At 42.9% G+C, this 23104-nt stretch overlaps 1 protein-coding gene across 1 annotated transcript in view; it reads left to right on the forward strand.

Annotated features, from left to right (window-relative positions):
* The window catches only part of ABCD3 (ATP binding cassette subfamily D member 3), a 310675-nt gene that overhangs the window by 103315 nt on the left and 184256 nt on the right, over nt 1–23104 (forward strand). Inside the window, exons 3-4 of the mRNA XM_085601490.1 lie at nt 4907–5005; nt 7268–7356. Coding sequence (XP_085457616.1) covers nt 4907–5005; nt 7268–7356 — 188 coding nt within the window. The remainder of the gene's footprint in view (nt 1–4906; nt 5006–7267; nt 7357–23104) is intronic.

Raw genomic sequence — 23104 nt, forward strand, 5'->3', positions numbered from 1 at the left:
GTTTTCCAGTTAACATTAAAACCACGTTCGTTTGCAGCAGTCTGTAAACGTGCGGTATACACACCATTGCCATGCCAGTTTCTCAGCACCAGCATTTCATCAAGTCCTGAAGTACCGCTTAAAAGATAGCCGACCTTATTTTGGAGAACTGCAGGTCACATACTCTGTTTAGCACACAAAACAGTCTTATCTCAGAATATTTCAACAGAAGAGGATTACATATCAACACCAAGTTACCAAACGTGAGTCCACGATTTAGAACCGAGGGCTGCATCAACCATCGACTATAGAAATGAATATCTCCCGCATCACACAGGTGGTGCATTTTTTTTTTTGTCTTGGGTATCTCCGTAATGAAAACAAACTGTCCTGGCAAAACTAGACAAACCGATCATAGCACAACTGAGTTACCTGTCCCTTTGAAGAAGCTTGATACCTTAACAGAAACATCAAAAGAGAACATTCGGAATACACATTATCCTGCCTTGTTTCATGAGCCTAGAAGCCCTAGTCCAGATTTCTTTTGAGATGAAGAGTGATGAGCCTACAGATTTTTCGCTGGCACAGACGCAGGTGCCGTGTGGCTGCAGGAACAGAGCAGTCCTCAGTGGTATTATTTTTATGAGCAGATGATTGAACATCCATGTATTAGTTGCTGGCCAAACTAGATATTCATGCCTGTGATCATAGAAAAAACAAGCTTTACAGCACTCGCTGGTCAACAATTTGGCAATAAGTTTAAATACTACTGTGTGACGTTCTCTGTGTTGCGTCTTATCCAGTTCCCCCATAATTTCTTTTTTTTGTTTTTTTGCTTTCCCTCTGAAAGTCTGCTTTCACCAGAACTGGATCTCCATATGTGGATTTTTTAAAAAAATTCTTCTTGGAATTAAACATGTTTGAAACCACTTCTTTCACTCTGTTTGTTCTGGCTTGACAGTTTGTTGATTTAGCACTCTTTATTCTTAGGAGTGCTCACAGTATATAGATTACTAGTGTGCTCCAAACCCTCATTTTAGAATTTTGAATGCCTGGTTAGATATTCACTTCAATAAAGTAGGTTTCCTAGATCTTGCACCTTTTTTTTTCTTTTTTTTTTTTTTTTTTGGTCCTAGTTAATTTTACTCCCACAATCCTGCCAATAGCTGCTTCATAGCAGGAAGCTATAAATACGAAAACTCAACACAAGTTCTAGCATCTGGCGGGATATGATGTACGTCATTTTAAACTGTGGTAAGGAAATCTGGGACAAAGGTTTAATTCTTCTCAAAACTGTAGGCTGTGGCCTTTGTTTTCTTCTAGTTTAGTTTTCTTGGACAGATCAAGTTGGCGATTAATCTGATGCTGTCATCAGGAAGAACTTCCAGACATAGTGGAGCAATGAAGGCATTAAGAAAAATGCAATGTTTGCTGTTTCCTGAAGCTACAATGGTCCGTTATGCAAATGTCTAGTGGTCGCAAGTTTCACAGTGACCCCGTAGTACTCAAAAAGATCTACTCTTGTTACACTTTCAGTTGGGTTTAACTTGCACAACAATCACATAAATAGGTAAATGAGTTCGCTGACTGATAGTAATTGGTGAAGACCCAGCCAGAAGGTTGTAAAAGTGAACTTTGCCACTAAAAGGACTTATCTTAACACCATTTTCTGATGTGTGCTGAGAGGTTCAGAGTAAAGGGCAACGACTTTTGAAAAGGGTGAGGGCTTATCTACACAGCTGTGAGCTAGAGGTTGTCTGCCTGTTTCCTGCAGCAGGCTACTATGGTTTCTAAAGGCAGTACTGAGCTGCGTGACCAAAGGGAAGTTTGAGGGAACATAAATGGTTATCATTTAAGAGTTTTATATGGTGGGGCTCCTAGCCACATAGGTTATCAATGTGTTAGTTGATAATATACACTAAGCATAATTAGCATTTTCCGTCTAACCGTCGTTCTCCAGAAAAATTTAAAATGTCATACTGTCATTGCGTCCTAAAAGTATTTGAGTTGTGGACAATGATGTTTCCATGTTGTACCTTGAGACGTTTTTCATGAGCCCACCTTCTTTCCTTCCTGTTTCATGGGAGGGATTCCCCACATTCATCCAGAAAAGTGATTCCAGCATTAGGCTATCAATTTTGTAGCCAAAGGCAATTCAGCTCTCCTACACCAAAATTAAAGATATTAAAACGGTACCTCAGATCTTAAGTACTTCAACACCACATAATTTATAGTCTCTTCTAGAATCATTCCTATAATTGCATTTTCAAAGCATCAAGGATTGTTCCGTTTCCAGAGTTGCTCAACAATCTGTCTAACCATTTCTGATCATTTACTGTAGTTTGATTGGCATTGAATATATTTATGCAAATGGCACTCTTTCAGCAGTCTTTTACCTTCAGTCTGCTCGAAAGATTTAACTGTGACATGCGGATGCTCCCAGTATAAAATATTCAAAAAGTAGGTATTGCTATGGAGTTATTAGGTGCTTGATGTGGTATGAACAACCAGGCAGAATGTCAGTCTTCAAAATCCGAAAGGGTGTATCATTGTAGATGCGTAACGTATCAGTTGTAATGTTTAAGTGTCACCTTCATTAATGTGGAACATGCACATTCTGAATAATTGAACTCTCCCTCGTGAATTTGAAAACTAAGAGTTGAAAATCAACTGTTGCCTCTACGAACTATTAGACTGGGATGGCGTCCAAATTGCAAACGTTTGTGGCTGGGGGCGGAGGAGGGGGGGCATGAGGGGCATATTTGATCAGCCTGAGAAATCTCAGCGGCTGGAAATGGCCTTGCTGCAACTCCTATTCGACCTGCAGTTCATGGCAGATGACACTGAGCCGCTTTGCCGGCAATTTGTAGAAATAGAGGAAGTAATTTACAACTGTTATTTATTCCAGATTCCACAAGTAAAAATGATTGCTTCATCGTTTAATCTGTAGCTCCTTGATTCTTAAATGCCTGCAAGTAGTATGAACCCTCTTCACCTATCTAGAATATAGCTGATGGCAAGGATAACAAGTTACATAATTTGCTTACTTGCATCTTAGCTCTACTTGGAAAATAAATTGAATCCTTACAGCATTAAATTAGTTAAGATCATCTGTTTGTTTCTTTCTGCTGCATAACTGGTCCGACTTCTCCACTTTACTGGTGGATTAATGATGCAGGTGTAAATGGTGCAGTTCTCTTAAGGTGGAATTAGAATGGGATCTTGTTTGCAGCTGGTTAATGTGGGGAATGGGTTACTTGTGGAACAGGTCAAAGAACAGACCTATTTATTGCCCAGAATGCAAGCAATAAATAGCCCTGGTCGGTCTTCCCCGTGTAGACTCCTGCGATCAGTTGATGGGCTTATTTGAAAGGTGCCACTTAACGTGCAGAGAAGACCAATTCTCAATGCACATCCTTACTTGGTGGAATAGCAGACTGCTGGACATCACCCTGCTCCATAAAAAGTTTCTTACAAAGTGAAATTATCCAGGGTAAATAAAATCCGTGCAGTGCAGCAAAGAAGGTGGAGGAGACACTAATGGCATTGCAGATAACCCAACCTGATGAAGCCAGGGTCTTCAATCTGGTAAGTGAATGAGGTGGCCTTTAAATAGAGAACTTGTCACTCTCCTGGATTGGCTTTGTTCTCTCTTGAATTCAGATTTTTGTGACTTTAGTGTACTGGTTTAACCAGCACATGCTGAATTAATAAACACTTAGCCTGGTACAAGCATCTGTGATTGCATTTTTTTGTTATCGCTGATCCTCAAGAACCTGCGAAAAGCAAGTTAATTCCACACCCAATAAAAATGTAAACAATGTAGTATGTTTTAAAAAGTTCAGGACTAAAAGTAAAATATTGCATGGGAACTATGATGAGTACAATGAGGGTGAGGCAACAAGAAGTACCTCAACTGTTAGTATAAAATTAAAAAGATTCGGAACACTGTTTCCAATACATATCCCCCCACTTCAACCACTGATTAGGTTCATGTTTCTGACCCTTTATTTTAACAGAGAGGGCACTTTAATTGTCCTTGTAGTATAATGAAATAGGTTTACACACACAATCGTATTCAGCAGGCAAATCGAGAAATCTGCTAATATTAGAGTACTTTAACATTTGTGTAGGTGACCCATGGGGATCCTCCTGAGCCAGCTAAAGGGGCAGAAATCGTTTTTCCATGTGTTTCCAAGAAGAAGCCCGCCTACGATTAGAAGCCCGGGAACAACGTCATGCTGTAGTCCACACACCCACTGGTGAACATGTGAAGTGTCTCCTATCCCCGACACAGAACTTCACATCCCAGCTGTGGGAGCATCCAATGTAGGAAATCCATATAGAATAAATGCTTCACAACTGAGTAAAAGATTACAATTTAGGTATTGTTATTGCTTACACTGTTGAAAAAAACACACGTTGACAGTATGTTAAGGTATCTGCAGTGGCTTTATGAGATGTACAGATGTGAGTTTAGTGTTCCAACAATGCTCTACAAATGCATTTGTAATATTTTACCACTCTGTTTGTTTGGAATGACCCAGTGAAATATGATATGTCACTTAAATGAATACAGTCGATGATGCTATTTATGATCTCCATCTGGGAGAGATAGAAAGGTGGCAGGAGAGTAACGAGCACGGGTGACCTGTCAGTAGTCCGACCTCCTCTTTGAAATCATTACTTTAGTTTTAAAAGCTGAAAATGCTGCTTCCTCCTTGAGTTAAAAAAACAAATTCTGAAATGTGGCATTCCTTATGATCAATATTAATCATCGAAAATTAAAAATTATTTTCTGCATTTCCTGACAAATGCTAGACGGTTATAACATTTTGTGACCCAAATAATTGTGATTTTTCTTGTGCTTTGTCAATTGATATCTTAATAAAACATTTGTTTGTCTGCCCTCTGTTTTGCTGAACAGAAAGATGGGAAGAAAGAAAAAGCGATGGTGGACCGGGTGTTCTTTGCAAGAATCGGGAGAATCCTGAAAATATTAGTTCCTAAAACAATTTGTAAAGAGGTAAGTTTTTTTCTTTGTGTTGCTGTTTAACTACAAAACATGTATAATCTTATTTACAAGTCAGACTGGGTGCTATCCTGTAAATGTATTTCAAAATGTATTCGCCGTTTGTCCCAAAACGTTGAGCATGTATTAATTTCTTTCTTTAACTTTGGGTATCAAGTATGCAGGTTAAGTGCACAGGTTTGGCATTCTCATTGTAGCTTAGTACTTGATGTACAGTGCAGCTGAAAAAACAGCCCAAAATATTAGACATTTTCTGTAATTATTAGCTTATAAAATCAGGAGAAATTAGTTATCTGCCGGAGCTACATTCACTTTTTGAGAAAGGAAATAACATTTTATGCGCAGACATTTAGAAGGGATTATATATTTTTGAACTTCCTGAATATTACATGTTTAAAATGTCAGAAGTAAATAATTTCCATGATAAATATTATGCAAATTCTATTTTTGAGCACCATACTACTTTCATCTATTTTCCTCTTAAGTCTTGGACCGAAATAGAAGACTGAATAGACCATTGCTATGTAAAAGTATCAATCTGGGTAACCGGGTGCAGTAGAAGGGACTTGCTCATGGGGTAAAAAGGTAGTGAGTTTAATAACAAGTCTTAGATTTCTAAACTGATGATCCTATTAAATATTCTGTAATCTAAGAGCCTTGGCTTCCTCTTTCAGGCTTTAGTAAGCTAATGGTAGGGAGTAACGTGATTACCTATTGGAGAGTATTTTGTTTGTTTGGCTAATGTATTTTAATTTAAAACATTTCATAGCACAGTTTGGAGCAAGTACAAGAATGTGCCCTTCAAAAAAAACAAAAAAATCTAAAAAGGTGTTAAAGTAAAACAAGATTACAATAAAAAGTACACACTTTTGAAATTACACTCTACTAGAAAATTAGAAAAAACAAAATTAAATTTGAATAGTGCGTTCACACTCAACCTTTTTAAAGTTCTTTTAAAACTGTCTGAGGAGAATCCTTTAAAGTTAGCTCATTTGAGCAGCGTGTAATACTGGCCAGCAAAACCTGATTTGCAAATTGTTTTTCTTAAATGTTCTTATCAACTTGATTTTCTTAAATTCCCCAATGACCAGCATGCTAGGTGTTTACACCTGGTTTCAGTGGATCCTGTGATAAACTTGGGGAAGAAGGGTGTGAGAGGCAGACCTGGTTCTTCGTTAACTTTAGCACATTACTGTGCAGAGCATCAGACTTTTTTTTTTTTTGCCTCTGTTATAGACTTGTACAGGTATAGCATCCTTCTGGAGAGACGTGCTGCAGAATCTAAAAGCGGCCACTGGATAGGAGATTGAAGGCACCCCTCCCAAAGTGTTATTAGGCCTCCTCACCACCCTGCAAAAAAATGAAAGTTAGCTGTAAATCCTGACACTGGGGTTGTTGCTGGCCGAGAGGCGGATAGCCATCAAATAGATGAGCGCCCAACCATCCGGATATAAGAAATGGCTGCGAGACGTGTATGAATGGGCGGTGGCTGAAGGGGTCAGGATGAAACATGCTAGAGGGGATGAACGACCAGAGGATGACCTGATAGCTTGGAGACAGATGCTCACAGACCAGCGTGGTGGTGAAACTGAACCTGATGTTCACAGTAGGGATGCTTGAAGAGAGATGGATGTGTATGACATATATATTGAGACCATTGATCGCTAAGGGCTATTGCAACTTGAAAAAAAGTTAAATTATAATGTTGAGAAGAAGATCTACTGTAAAGTGAGACTCTGCCACATCTTAGTAACCACCTAATGTACAAATTCTTTTTATTACTCGAGCTGCCTGGGGAGGTCCCAAGACTTGGGAAACTGTTTATACGAACTACTAATGGTGTGTAGAGATACTGATCCTTGATTGTATTGAATAACCAAGAAAATATTTGAAAGTAAATAAAACTTTAGCACATTACTGTACCATTGCAGTTGAGCTGCTTATTGATATTCTGCATGTAAGTCCAGTCAGCTCAGTCTTCAAAGTCCTTCATTAACTCCTGTTCTCTCATTTCCATCTGACATGCTGTAGTTAACTTAATCATTTTTCCTGTTCCGTTTGACTGGTAAACAGTATTTTTAAAAGTGGGAAATCGGACGGTTTCAGATAAATATTCTTAATGATAAATTGTTTTTCAACGGTGCTGCGCATTTTAAACATTTTCTTCTGTTGGAGTATCCCATAATAACTTAAAGTATATAATTTCTTTTGCAAGCATAGTTTCCTTGGTTTAACCACTTCCTATGTCTCGTCTAGACAGGTTATCTAACTCTGATTGCTGTTATGCTGATCGCTCGGACATATTGCGACATTTGGATGATCCAGAATGGAACGATGATTGAAAGGTACTTTGCATATTGTTTTGGGGAAAGATTGCCTCAGTTGAGTAGACTGCCTGGAGCCATTGTCTTCAGAGGATGTGCGAGAATGGTACAGGATTACTGACTTGCGTTGTTTTCTGTAGTTGTAATGGATGTAGAGATTTTGTTACACATCTTTCTCGTTTGTTCGACATGTACAGATTATATACTCCATTCAAGATGTACTATATAGAAAAAAGAATTTGTGTTGTACTCTGGCGAATGAATGTCTGAATTACTTCTAAATAACAATCGAACTCTAGCTAAACCGGTTGCTTAACAAAAGTACATTAATAAGATCAGCAACTGTTAAATTGCTCCCTAAAAGGTCTTCAGCTCTTATTCAATGGTAAAACCTTTCTTAGACCCTGTTGAAAGGGTGAGAGACACCTGGACGGGGATTCCACTGCCAAAATTGGGCACTTAGCCTGCTGTATGTGATGATTCCCTGGCTTTTCAAGCTAAAGGTGCCAAAAAGTGCTAGTAGTTTAAGAATTTGTCTGACGTAGACAGCGCCTCAAATGACTGACAATTTAGCTATTCCACTCTTTGAGGTAGACCTGCACCTTAGGCTTTTTTTTATTTTATTGCTAAATAATTTTGCTAAACTGATTGACCCAAATGCAAGAGATCCCTACTGCAATATTTTGTGTTTCAGTTCCATTGAAGGAAAACAATTTGTTCCTTCCAAGGAGATCATTACCTCCTGCTAGCATCTGATGCAATGATTGTGTTCTGCAAAAAATGTTTACTTTTTCCTGTTGAGTCTGTTTGTGTTCGGGATTACCGTTCTCTTGATTGTGTGCCTGGTATGGCAGTTGGCCACACAATTCAGTCCAACCTCTATCGGATCTTTCTCTTGTATTGGAAAACCAAGTTTTTCAAAAGGTGTTCTGTGGATTTTAGCTTCTTTATTCACTGACATGTTAACAGAGCTTTTTGAAGGAGTCTCTCTGTTATTTTGATTACAAAGCGAAGAAAAAGAAGACATTCATTACTGTGACAAATTGTGAAAATAAGATGGGGCAACACTATCTCAATTGGAAAAAAGCATGCCCTGACTGTTGAGCTTGTTGTGTCCTGCTGGACACAGTCTAGTGTTTTACCACACACTACAACGAGGGCTGGTCTTTACACCCACCCCACACCCATCTAACACAGGCATCACTGGTAATGTGACCCTGCCAATAAAAGAGCCCAAGTGCACGTGGACCGTTCTAAGCACCATATATTCAGGTGTCTGTCACAATTGTTCACAAAGTATGTGGGCCTAGAGCCCCCAACTCAAAGGAACTAATCTACAGAGCAGAAAAAGCTCCCTATTTACAAAGATGCCAAGGTTGCAGAATGCTTAGAGTTGAACAGTGGCCCAATGAAGACAGATTTTCAGGAAGGGGAAATAGCAGTGGAGAAAAGTATCTTCAGTTTGGGTGAATTGAGCTTCGAAAAAAGTTTGTACAATCACTACGAGATCATGCTGGAAGCTGCGGAGCTATCAATTTGCACACAGGACTTTTCGGGCCTGTTAACTTTATACCATAGCATATGTGATAAAATGCATCCTATATTTGTGCAACGTTCTACTGACAACTGCAAGTACCTATTAGTTAAACGGGGCGAAATTGCTATCCTGTCGGGCACACCTCACCTACTGGGTCTGTATAAGGATTCCTACGGCAAGTATTGGAAAGTGTAGGCAGTATTTTGATTGACAATGACTGAATAAATAGATTGCATTTTAGTTACAGTTTTTACATGGCGTCTTAGTTTTAGAATTTGAAGTTTTCCGGAAAATCAGACGCATGAGCGTGTTTCCATTTATTAAGAAGAAAGTAAACATTATTTAATTTAAAAAAAAAAAAAAAAAAAGGATTACTTTTGTAATGGTGTATGAACTGGCAAGAGAAGGGAGCATGATGAGACTGAAGTTAAGTGAAAGAAAAATAGAAGCTGTTAGGACAGTAAAGGTAGTAAAAAGTCTAAGCATTGTGTGTAAGTTCAATAATGCAATATTGCTGTATACATCTGAAAGTATGTTGAAGGATACAGTTATGCTCCTGGAGTACTTGGTTTGCTCCTGAATTAAATATACAGATTTTCGTAACAATATTGCAGATGATGAGCCTATGCTGCAAGAAAATGAAAAACTAGTAAATGTCGTCAGCATGCCTATTCGTTCGTTTTGGCTGAACAGGTAAATTTGAAGAAATAAAGTGGTAAAGATTGTCTTTTGAATTAGTAAATAATGTATAAAAGAAGGTTGTGAAAAAACTGCAGTAGTGGTGTAGCTTAAAAAATGTTTGCAGCCAGACCCAGTTTCTGTTTACTGGTTAGATTCAAAGGGTTCAATGAACACCATCATTTTTGATTGAAATCCGATCGAAAAGGCGCTCACAAGATCAAAGCTAAACCGTGTATACCCTATTTGGTGCGCGAAGGGAGACAAACTATGTGCGCGCCCGGACAGACTATGTGCGCGCGCATGGCGTCTCCTCACATGCTCTCATTGCGTGCTTTGCGATCCCGCACGCTCCTCGCAGTCTTATCGCGGGCGCACCACATGCAGGCTTGTCTGTGCACCACTCGTGGGATGCTGCTTTCTGACGGCGCCCGCTCCTCGCAGGGATCTCGTGGGCTTGTTTATGCACTTCTACCGCTGAGTTAATCCTAAAACTGCAGCCGGTGCGGCCAGCAACCAGGGAGTGAAACGGAACACTTTTGCCTACAATATGGGAACCGTTTCTGCCTAAGGTTAGGTAGGGTCCACGTTCTCACAAGGCTACAAATGATGTACACGCGCGCCACCCTTTCTTTTCTGACAATAGGCAGTTCATTTGGGAGTTCCAGGCTCCGCGTGACGCATTGTTAACTTGACAGATCTGTATAGGTCTTTAGGCGGTCGGGTAGGGGGTCCTCTTGCCGTGCACTGACTGTGTGTAGTGCACACACTGGGAATCAGGCTACTTTTCACTACCCCTAACCCAGCAGCCCTCTCCTCCAGCTCATGAGGTCTTTCCAGGCCCCTGCAGGACACGGGACTGCCCTGGCCCCGGAAGTGCCTGCGGGCGCTGCTACAACAAGGAACAGTCTCTTCAAGGTTTTTGAAGGCTCCAGCTGGTTGCGGAGGTTTTCTGGGCTACTTCAAAGTAATCAAACTCTCCTCACTGGTAGCGTGGGTCGAGATAATAAAACTTGGTCTCAGAGAACATAATGAGCAAATCGGCCCAGGTCAGCGGCTCGTGCAGATGTTCGGCTCTCAGGAGAGATGGTTCAGAAAAATAAATTGTTGGGATCAAAAGACAACCTTCGCTCTGACTTTAATTTGCCCTGATGGGAGGTTGCTGTAGTGCACTATGGGAATGAGAGAGAGGGAGAGGGAGAGGGACGGGGAGACGCTTAATCTAGAAATCCTAACCCAATACCAAGGCTGCATAGTGTTGATTACCACGTGTAGGAAATGAGGTTAGATTCAGACTTGAAAATCACGGTGTATAGAAAGATACTTTGCAATTCAGTGAGCTTTTATAGGTACTGGTTTGCTGTTTAGCCAAGGACAGCAACAATATTTACCACCAAGATAGCCTTACTTACCTTAAAAAACACTGGTGCCATTGAAAAGACTTGACAGGCAGTGATAAATAATAATAACCTTGAATTTGTAAAGCGCACAGCTACCTCTGAAGTGGTTTCCCGGCGCTGGGGGCCCTTGAGAAGATTAAGCAAGCTATTGCCCAGAATCACATGGTGCTGGGCTGACCTGGTGCCGGGGATCGAACCGTGAAATCCGTGGTACGGAATCGGGCACCCTGGCCGCTGCGCCACACCCCTTCCACTATAGGTAGTTAGTTTCTCGTTTCCAATTAAGCAGATGGACGATTTTGCACATTAACACTTTTCACTGCTAAAGAGCTTACGTGCAGTGTCTACCCTGTAGGGTAAAATCAGTAATGTAGGGACAATCATTTTTGGATGCAAAGTGGTGCATCAGGTCCTTTGGCCAGCTATATGAGCCTCTGATGCATGCAGTCAGAGTTCTCCAAGTGACTATATGTGTTACCAATGTAAGCGGTCAGATCTCCAGGTGGCAAGGTGTATGTACTTCTAATGTATGCTGTCAAACCTTGTTGCAAACCGTACAATGCCTCGCAATTTGAGGGTTGAATTAAAGGAGTTTGCAGGCTTTCAGTGTGATGCTGCCTTTGTAGTTGGCAAGAAACTTTCTTGCACAATGCAGTGGTTGTAACAAGGTCTCATATTTTGGTCAGTACAAAAGCAGCATGCTGATCCCTGACGGCAAGGAAGAGCCCATAATACCTCCTGTAAAAAAAAGTATAACCAATTGATGCCTCAAGACCTCAATTTGCATTCCTTGATGCAAGTGTTGATGAAAGCACTACTACTGGCAGCGGCCATCTTGGATTGGGATGGATAGTGGCATGGGTCTCTGGTCTCATTAGCACTCCCTGCTTTAAGCAGTGAATCTCACAGAAAGCATATGCGCATCTTTTACCTTGGGTGTTAGGAAAGCTGGTTCTCAGCATGAAAAGCAGTTTACCTCCTTTTCTCCTTTAGAACTTAGCAACACAAGTTTCTCAGTTAGAGCAGTCTATTCCAGTTGTGATGACAGACCATCTTCCTGCACCTGGTTGTTGGGCCCTGCTGCTGCCAAATGGGTCCTTGCTGCCCACCCTGAGAACTAACCCGCCTGTGCCAACCCATAACAGGGTGAACACACAGCAGGTCAGCACAGAAAACGCAGTATATATGGTATGCACATTTCCAAGCAACACTTAACAGAACTAGTGGGAACTAAAGCGAGAATTAACAAGTCTTGGTTACTACCTTGGGTGTGGACTTGTATAACCCCTTCGCTGCTAGGCCTTTCCCCCCCCCCCCCCCCCCTCCCTGTGCTAAGCCTTTTTTGGGTGGGCTATTTGGGGTAGTGCGCGCTTAAGCCCCTGTAACTTTTTGACCACATAAGGTATCCACGCCAAATTTGCGTCCTGGATTCCCCTGGAAAAATGGGAACAACTAGCTGCAAATGAAAGCCTCTGGGTTTTTCTCTGCAAATGGTATCAAAAAAGGGTTTGTGGGGCTCAAATCACCATTTTCCCAGCTTTTAGGGAATGACAGACTTTTGTCAGAAAACCAACATTTTTTACAGTTTGGGCATTTTTCTGGGACATAGCCTAGTTTTGCTATTTTTTTGTTCTTTCAACCTCCTTCCAGTTAATGGTAGAAATGGGTGTGAAAGAAATAATGGATCCTGGAAAGCTATACATTTTAGAAAAGTAGATACAATTCTGAATTCAGCAAGGGGTCATTTTTGTAGATCCATCAAGGTTTCTTTATAGAAACTAACAGGTAAACATAGGAAAAATTGGAAATTCGTTGAAAAAAACAGCCTTTTGTGTCAACGTTTTTACCTGTAAGTTCTTCTAATTATGACAGCTCTTTGAAAAGCAATATACCGTTACATTCGCTGGACCTTCCGGGTTGTGGGGATATATAGGACTTGTAGGCTCACCAAGAACCCGACGAACCCAGAGTCAAAAACTGCGCAGCAATTTGCAATGGTTTTTTATTATGTTCCGGGTATATAGCAATTATTGTGGGAAACTGTATACATGGAAAAATCGGTATGAGACACCTATGTATTTCTGAAATGGGAACAAATTATAGAGTTTAGAAACAGTACATATTTGCACATTTTCGAAATTGGGAATACTCATACTAGCATGAGAATTATCGGTCATTTTTCAAAATGACCTTTTTTACACAGTGTCTTTCATTTGGAAGGCAGAAATGCATCAAAAATCAATAGGTAATAACAGTTGCTTTACAAATCTAAATTACCCTAAGTCTCCCGATAAAAATGGTACCTCACTTGTGTGGGTAGGCATAGTGCCCACGAATGGAAATGGCCCAGAACCCAACGTGAACACACCACATTTTCACAATGACAATGTGCCCTTTTTTTGCGAAGTGTCTAGCTGTAGTTTTTTAACACTAGCTCTGCTGGCACCTAGGGAAACGTAGCAAACCTATACATTTTTGAAAACTAGACACCCATGGGAATCCAGGATGGGGTGACTTGACTGCCTCCCACCAGGTTCTGTTACCCAGAATCCCTTGCAAACCTAAACAATTGTCAAAAAAAACACATTTTCCCCACATTTCTGTGGTGGAAACTTCTGGAATCTGCATGGATCGACAAATTTCCACCCACCCCGCGTTCCCCAAAGTCTTACGAGAAAAATGGTACCTCACTTGTGCGGGTCGGCCTAGTGCCCGCGATAGGAAACGGCGCAAAACGCAACGTGGTCACACCTCAATTTCACAGTTACTTGGGCCTCCCACACAAGTGAGGCACCATTTTTACCGGGAGACCTGGGGGAACGCTGGGTGGTGGGAAATTTGTGCGAGCCCGGTGATGCCACAACTTTTCCACACAAATGTTTTTTCCAACTAAAAATGAGGTTTGCAGAGGATTCTGGGTAAGAAAACGTTGGTGGATCCACACAAGCCATACCTCCCTGGAAGCCCCCGGTGTCTACTTTTCAAAAACGTTTGGGTTTGGTAAGTTTCCCTAGATGGCCGCCGTGCACGGGGCCAAAAACACAGTTGACCACCCTTGCAAAACCAGATCGTTTTGACATAATTAGTAGTTTGTTTCTACAGCGTGAGAATTTCGGCACAATATTGCAAGGAAAATGTGACAGACATTTTGAGGTTTGCAGGACACTGTGGATAAAATAACTTTTTGGAATTCACAAGAGAGACATCACCATGAACTCCCATGGGTTTACGAAAATATCTACAGTTGGTGGGTTATTCTTACATGGAATGTACACCTTGGCAGAGAAACTAAAAAGACAAAGATTCCTGTACAGCCATCTATTCCTCATACTGGTTGGATTTGGCACGAGGGCGAGTGATGGTTCAGTATATTACATTTTATTAACAAGAGATTTCACAAAAATGAAATGCACTGTTAATAATTGAAAGGGCGAGAAACTGTGCCATTGACTCACAGCTTCAGAGCTGTAAAGCCACGACAAGGCACCAACCTCTTTACAGGCCATTCATACACCTTTCATACGTGTGACACATACAAAACCATTCACACTGCCAGCCGCGGGCCCATCACATTACAACACTCACACCAGCAGACCGCGCCATTCAAGGGCCCATCACTTTCACACGCCCACATTCTTGACACATCAACCACACAAGTTGATGGATTGCGTGGAGTGGCACTCAGCTAGCAGTGTGTGTAGTGACCAGCAGCAAGTCACTACTCACACACCGCCTGCCGAGCACCAGTCCAGGCACAAAGCTAGCAGAGCACCAGTCCAGGCACACTGCCAGCCAATCGCCAGTCCAGGCACACTGCCAGCCAATCGCCAGTCCAGGCACACTGCCAGCCAATCGCCAGTCCAGGCACACTGCCAGCCAATCGCCAGTCCAGGCACACTGCCAGCCAATCGCCAGTCCAGGCACACTGCCAGCCAAGCGCCAGTCCAGGCACACTGCCAGCCAAGCGCCAATCCACGCACACTGCCAGCCAAGCGCCAGTCCACGCACACCGCCAGCCAAGCGCCAGTCCACACACACAGTCAGTCAAGCGCCAGTCCAGGCATACCGCCGGCCAAGCGCCAGTCCAGGCATACCGCCAGCCAAGCGCCAGTCCAGGCATACCGCCAGCCAAGCGCCAGTCCACGCACACCACCAGCCAAGCGCCAGTCCACACGCGCCAGTCCAGGCACACCGCCAGCCAAGCGCCAGTCCAGGCACACCGCCAGCCAAGCGCCAGTCCACGCACACCACCAGCCAAGCGCCAGCCTACTCACACCGCCATCACATTTAGGATTTTTTTTAGACAAAAATAAAAACACAAACAAATTGCAAATAGATACAAATCTACTAACACAAAATCTGAAACTAAATACATTGCACTAATGCCAACCTTGAAACAGAATCACATTTTTTAAAGAATATAGACCAGGCAGTTCACTTTACCACTCATGGATGCTCCCAAAAATTATTTTGCGTGTGGTACGCTCTAAAACAAGCAGGGACACACAGCCCAGGGTTAGAAGGACACTCGTGGCAGTACATACGAGTCTCCTTCTGCATACCTCTTCACCAACAGACTCTACATCTCCTAGTGGGAAAGTCTTTTGAGGATGTGAGAGGAATGAAATCAGGAAAGTGGCGACTTCAATCTAGCCACATCCTCCACCACTCCAACTCTAGGAACACTTGCCTGTTCCACAACAACAAGGCTGCCTATCACAGATTGCTGAAACTGAACAAAAGTCAACTTTGATGCAGGAGAACACTCCTTGAACACAACAAAAGCATTGAAAGTTGCTAAATTAAAGAGATGGATGGCCAACTTCTTATACCAAACATAAGCCTAACGAATAGCAGTGTAAGGTTCCAACCTCTGATCTACTCTATCAACACCACCCATGTGCTTATTGTAGTCTAAAATGCACACAGGTTTGTGCACTTCACAAATCTGACCCCAAACAGCCACAGGTGAAGTACTCTCATCATGGATGGTAGTCAGCATGTACACATCCCTCCTGTCGACAAATTTCACAGCTAGTAGTTCATCACTACGCAAGGAACTGCACTGTCACCTCTGAAGTTTTCTGCAAACAAGCTCTTTCGGATAACCTTTACGGTTAGAGCGGATTGTGCCACTAGCAAAAGTGTCCACTTTGAACAATTCCTTAAACAATTGCAAAGCAGTGTAGAAGTTAACAAGGTACAAATGGTGGCCTCTGTTAAACAGTCCTCTAGCAAGATCCCACCCAATTTTCTCAAACTCCAAAAGTGGACGGACAACCAGGGAGGTCAATAGTGGAATTCTTACCAGTGTACACACGGAAATTAAAAACGTATCCTGGCCTACTCTCAGACAACATATATAGCTTAATTCCATAGTGTGCCCTCTTGCTAGGGATGTACTGCCTAAAAACCAAACAGCCCTTGAACAAGACCAAAGGCTCATCAATAGATATTTCTTTCCCTGGAGTATAGATCTCTGAAAATCGATCTACAAAGTGATCAAGAACAGGCCGAATCTTAAAAATACGGTCACAGTGTGGGTGATCTTGCGGCAACGCCAAAGAATTATCAACAAAATGCAGCATCCGTAGCAAAAGCAAATACCGATCACGAGTCGTAACTGCAGGAAATATGGCCGTTGCCATCAAGGGACTGGTAGACCAATATGAAGCCATGGACGGCTTCCTCATCAAACCCATCAATAAAGTCAAACCCAAAAACTTAATCTCTTCCAAATTTGTGGGAGTCCACAGGGTAGCTCTAGAGTGGGGCCTAAGTTTGCCACTATTGTCCCTCAAAAACTGTTCAGCATACAAATTAGTCTGCTCAACAATCTCACCCAAAAATACATCATCCATAAACAACTGAAAAAACTGTATAGGCAAAAAATGTTCACAATCCACTCTACACCCTGCATCACCACTAAAGGCAGGCAACACAGGCTGCACCATGTTTGGATCAACCCAGAGTCCAGCACTTCCAGTAGGAAGCCTAGCAGCCTCCGGCTGCAATCCATATGCCTCTTGCACCATCAGCACAGCAGTATCCTCCTCTAAAACAGGCACTTCATCTGCACTGAGAGTAGCTTCATCTGCACTGAGAGTACCTTCATCATCCGATGATTCCATGTGGAGAGAAAACTCACTGCCTGAATCTTCCCCTCCCTCCTCTCCCTCAGACGCACGGTCAGTCTCGTAATCCTGCTCGGAGGAAGATTCCAGAAGCATACCAACCACCTGCTGAGCAGTAATTCTACGAGCCATACTGCTTACTAATAACAGTAACTTGTCAAACAAGTCAACAACAACAAACACTTGTAAAATAAGCAATAAACAAAATGCACCTTTATCAGAAATATCTATATACTCCAAAACGATACCACTCACTTGCCAGAAGCAGATACATTCACCAACTCCTACTCTGCACAGACACAGTATGGATCAACAATATCCCACTAAAAAAGAAAGAGGAAAGAAAATTACACACAAGACAATGCAAAACACATCGCAAAGAATTCCATGCACAAAACACTAACTAAATAAGCTGCCATTATGACACCACTTACAAAAAAATTCATTCATACATGACAAAAATACTAATTTGGAGTGTATATACAACAAAAATGTTTTTCTTACCAAAAAATGCAACTACGCAAAACTGCAGAACACCACTGTTGAAATCGCGAACAGGAATCAAAAGCTTTACACTAGAATAAAAAGGAGAAAAAAAACATTACAATCACATATGCAAATAATGCACCAGTCCACACACTATCCACCAGCCAAGCTAAGGGGTAGGTGAGCCTAAGAGTATAAATAAAATATTCACCCCCATAAAAGTTGAGCAACCCTTGCCCTTGAGGCCACTCCCAAACACTAAAATTAAAAAAGAAAAGAAAACGCAGGTGGATAGTGGCTTCTGCCCCCCTTGAGGACAGATGGGCCTAAATCATACTGCTATTCTGCCACCCAAAGAGGGCAGAAATGACCACAATCCTCCTCCCATGAAAGGGAGCGACCCTTGTCCAAGTGGCCGCTCAACAACATTAAAATAAAAAAAACCTGGGTGGTCTAGTGGCCCTACAAATAAACAAATCAGCCGATCTGCCCCTCAGGGTGGCAGAAACGGCCAAATTAATACTCACAAAATGGGAGCAACCCTTGCCCAAGGGGCCATGCCACACAAAACAATCCCTGGTGGTCTAGTGGGCCCAATTAAAAAAAATAACATGGCCATCTGGCCCCCTGCGGGGCAGACACAGCCACAAAGATTAACCCCAAAGGAGAGTGACCCTTGCCCAAGGGGTCACTCTCCACAAATAACTCCCTGGTGGCCTAGTGGGCCCTACATTAGACAAGCATTTGCAATGCAATCCGTCTCGCCTTTGGGACCTTATATGTACTTAGCTATGCAGCAGATTAGCCTGCGCCCTGAAACATTTGCTGTTCTTTGACATGGAGGGAAAGTAAGCACCAAACTGCGTGACACGCCAAGTATTGGAACACACGGGGAGAAATATTGCCTTTCAGCGGGAAATGGTATAGTCCAGTGCTCTGTTTTTAATATAAAATCTGGGCCTTCAGTGGTCATATCACTGACAATACAAGATTTAAAAAAAAAATTTGTCTATGGGTGCTCGTGGAAGACAATTTCTATTGACTGAAAACTAGAGAATGCTGAAGTCCTAGGGCTTATCTCCAAAGCACACAAACCATAAAAACATATAAGTAAATACTAAAGAATATACAAGAGGTCTCAAATGCTCAACCTAAAAATGGCTAAATCGCCCCCCCCCCATGGGGGCAGACAGCCAAAATCATAAGCCCCCCAAAGGGGAGTGACCCTTGCCACTCCCCACTAAACAATCCCTGGTGGTCCAGTGGGCATTTTTTTTTTTTATAAAGAAAATCTCCCCCCCCCCCCCCCCATCCACCCCAGGGGGGCAGACATAGCCTAAAACATAGCCCCCAAAAGGGGAGCGACCCTTGCCTTAGGGGTCGCTCCCCCAAACAAAACCTAACATCATGGGCATACAAAAATGGCCCACAAAAGGGAGTGACCCTTGCCCAAGGGGCCACTGCCCAGTACATTTCTTACATTAGCCAAGTGGGCCGAATAAATTTAAAACAATTTAAATCTTCCCCCCCCCCCCCTCCCCCCAAGAGGGGGCAAACAAAGTAAAAATGTAGGCCCCCTAAAGGGGAGCAACCCTTGCCTAAGGGGTCGCTCCACAAAACATAAACTAATATAGTGGGCTTCCTAAAATGCCCCCCAAAGGGGAGTGGCCCTTGCCCAAGGGACCACTCCCCTGCACATTGGCCCAGTGGGCCGATTTTATGCCCCAACAAAAAATTCTGCCCCCCTCCCCCAGGGTGGCAACCAAAGCCACAACATATGCCCCCAACAGGGGGAGCGACCCTTGACCAAGGGGCCGCTCCCCCAACCAACATAGTGTCCAAATTTAAAAACAAAAAATCCCTGGCGCTAGTGGTCATTCCTGCTACACGATCGTGCAGCAGGAATGCACAAAAGATGCCTCTTTCGTTTAAATCACACCCTCCCCAGCCCCAAAACTTACCTCTTTGTTCACCGACGCGCAGGAAACAAATGGCTTCCTGCGCGTCGGTAAACAAAGGGAACCCTCAATGACGCGGAGGGGGGGGGCGGGGGGAGGCAGGGGAAGGTCTTCCCCCTGCCTTCCCTGTAACAAAAACGCCGATCGACCACCCACAGGGGGAGCGCCAGCGCTTCCCCCTGTGGGTGGGTGTCATGACGAGCTGGGCTCGTCATGAGCACACAAGGGGATAAAGACCATGCCCAAGCAGCAAACAACCCCCAGTTCTACCGCACCCTCGCACAAGCAGCATCGCACTCAAGCTCCAGAGGCCCTAGACTTCACATCACTACGTTTGCACTTATGACAATGCATTTATTTATGTTTTGGTTTTTGAAACCTAAATATAAGACATTTTCATTTACAATGCCAATAGCTTAAACACACGTAAATGCAAGACCTATTGCATTGCAAATGCTTGTTGGAACCAGCCACCACTCCAGGAGTCCATCCACCCACCCATCAGAGAAATGGTGAAAGGCAGAGAGCCTCTGACCTTTGGAAGAAGGGAAGAACTGTAAAGCAAAGCAGAGGGCAGGTATTGTAATGGCATTGATTAAAAATATTCTCCTGATTAGGAAGCTGGGACGTTTGGCTAAAAGGAGTTAATATACTGCACTTCATTGAGCTCTACTTGTAGGTTAGAGGCCCTTGACAAGAGTAGTAGTGAGGAATGCTATATTACTGTAGCTTGGCCTAGCTGAGACGAGCACACAGAGCTGTTTAACAATCACTTCAAATAATCTTCATTTTAGGAGTCTTAATATTGAATTGTGCCCTATGTTCTTATTTTTCACAGTGGAATCATAAGCAGAGATACGACCTTGTTCAATAAATTATTTCTTTCAATATATAACAATCATTCTTATGGTAATTCATTTGACAAAATAACAGCATGTATATTAGACCTTGGCTTGTGCACTCTGATTTGATATTTTTGTTTTACTAAAATAATTTACTTGCGTGCTGCTGCTTCATGGGTTTTCATTGACTTTAATTTATGATTTTTGTCTGTCTAATAAACGTTTTGCAAAATAAATGGTACACAAAATATAGCCCCTGTAAGGTATCTAAGAAAGGGAGAGGTGTATGTTGAAAAGCAGAGTGAGGTTTGGCTTATCAAAATGAAAAATTATTATAGTTACCTTTTTGAAAATGAGCTTTTGCTGTATGAAAATGGAGCCATACCATGAAAGGTTCTAAGCTTCCCTGGCAATAGAACTTTAATGCCAGGCACCCTTAAGGGAATGGTATTTGTGAGCTCTATTTAAATTGCTTTTTAAGAAAGAGTTATGCATTCCAACTCCTGGCACAGTCTGAGATGGTCCGATTTAATTCTAACCAATGACTTGTCCTATCCCTTTGCATACATGCCTGCATGGAGGCTGATCTGTAACTTCTTAACCCGTTCGACGCGCATGACGGAACGGTTCCGTCATGCACGTCGGTTGGGCTGTGCTTATGACGGAACCGTTCCGTCATGGCCCCGCCCGCCTTCAGCCCCGCCCCCTTCAGCGTGGCGCGGAAATCCGCGCCGCGCTGAAGGGGTTAAAGTGCACGGCTGGCTATTGTACCCAAGTGTTGCAACTTTCTACCTATTAAGAAGGAAATTGTTTAGGGAAATTGAACTGGAAATGGACTTCAAACTATTCCTGAGTCTTTGTACAATACATACTATATTAAAAGTCATATATGGACTTTTTTAATTTTCTTAGAGGCCTCATCTGTTTTCATAGACTACATTGGGAGCTGGACATGAGGGCATTTTTGACAATGACAAAAGCATCCTCATGTTGCTGACCCTACTTTCTGGTCAGAGAAACCTTTGGCAGCTGACACTGTGGCTGTTTACGGGAGGTTAATTTTAGTAGGACTCATGCACTGATATTAAAACTGCTCGACAAACGCCACAGTGCATATACAAATATGTTAGCCATGGAACCTTTGATGTCGGCAATCTACTTGGGGGTCAGCTGAGAGATCATTCATACTAAACATGTGGCCAAATATTTTTGCACATTGTTCGAAATTGGGTCTCTATTTGGCAGAGGTATGCACCCAATCCTAGTCAGGGTAAGCTAGATACACACCAAAGGTTTACCTGTGTTCACCCTCTTGTGGATTGCCACAGAGCAGTCTGGCTTATCTAAAGAGGCAATGTGTAAAGTATTTGTGCAACGCACTCACACAGTCCCGCTCGCACACACTCCACACAGGAAAAATAGAGAATATTGTTATGAGAAAATAAAGACCAAAATGACAAACATCCAAAAAGTAGAACCAGAGTTATGAATTTTTAAAGAATAAACCAAAAATAGTGCTTAGAGGTCAATAACATCAAAAGGTTATTTGAGATTGTGCTAGACCGGGGTGAATCCAAAGTTCAGACCGACCGCGGTGGAGGCGAGGCCGGCTACAGGACTCGCGCAGGTCCTGCTGAGTGAGTACAGTGGATGAAACAAAGTGTCTACATCGAAGCCTCAATGTGAGGAGTCAAGGAGGCGCTGAGTCGATCCTGTGGATGGAGGAGAACCTTCTTCACCGATCCCTGCCGTTGATGAAGGCTTCGTTGACAAACCTCTTTGTGATGAAGGTGATGCTTCATCTTTTAGCCTTACTGTCAGGCTTTGCGTCTTCATCTGACCACGTAGAGTTGTTGGCACTGCAATGTTGTCAAAGGAGATATGTCGATTCTGATCAGCGCAAAGGTAACCAGGGTCTATTTTTGAAGCGAAACAACCGCAGAACCCAATTCTAAGGCCCAGGACTGGATTGGCACCTCTGGCATGGGAGGACTCCCAGATGACCGAGCCCAGCAGCGGCAAGGTTGCAGGAAGTCTTTAATGGCTAGCAATCTCTGGAGTCATTATGGGTTCAAGTGAGATGGATCTGGTCCTTGTCCTCAGCATGGCAGAGATCAGCAGGCTGCAGGGCAGTTCAGCAAAGCAGAATGTAGTTCCTTCAGAGCAGCAGTCTGGCAAAGTGGCATTCCTTGTAGCACATCAGGCTTTACTCCAGGCCGATTTCTTCACAGGTCCAGTAGTGTACTCTCTTGGTAGGGTCAAAGTCTCTGTACTTGTACCCAAATGTGCCTTTGAAATGCGGGGTGACTTAAAGGCCCACCCTTGAAGGGCATAGGACCCCTTTTATCCCAGGCTAGCTGGGGTGGGGGGGGGGGGTGGGGTAATCCGCCTTTGCAGGCCTAGAAAAATCTAATCGCCCACTCGCTATGGCGAGTCAGATTGTATCATGTCGAGCTATTTTTAGTACCTACTCTGTCCGTTCTGGCGAGTGAACTTTAGCTGGAAGGAACAAGTGTTCTGTTCATTCAGAAAGTGAATGAGCAACAAAGATGTCTTTTATTCTTGAAAATGTGCTGATTGCAAATAAGTGTGCTACCACTTCATGCTTCGGGTATGTATTTATGAAAAGTGATAGTTTTTTAATATGATTTGAGAAGCAATCTGGCCCCTGCCCTGATGACAATGCGGTGAATGAACTAAGATGCAAGTCAGCGGTCATCTGTATCCTATGGTT

Source organism: Triturus cristatus, chromosome 4_2 (assembly GCF_964204655.1).
Source record: "Triturus cristatus chromosome 4_2, aTriCri1.1, whole genome shotgun sequence".
NCBI classification, from domain to species: Eukaryota; Metazoa; Chordata; class Amphibia; order Caudata; family Salamandridae; genus Triturus; species Triturus cristatus.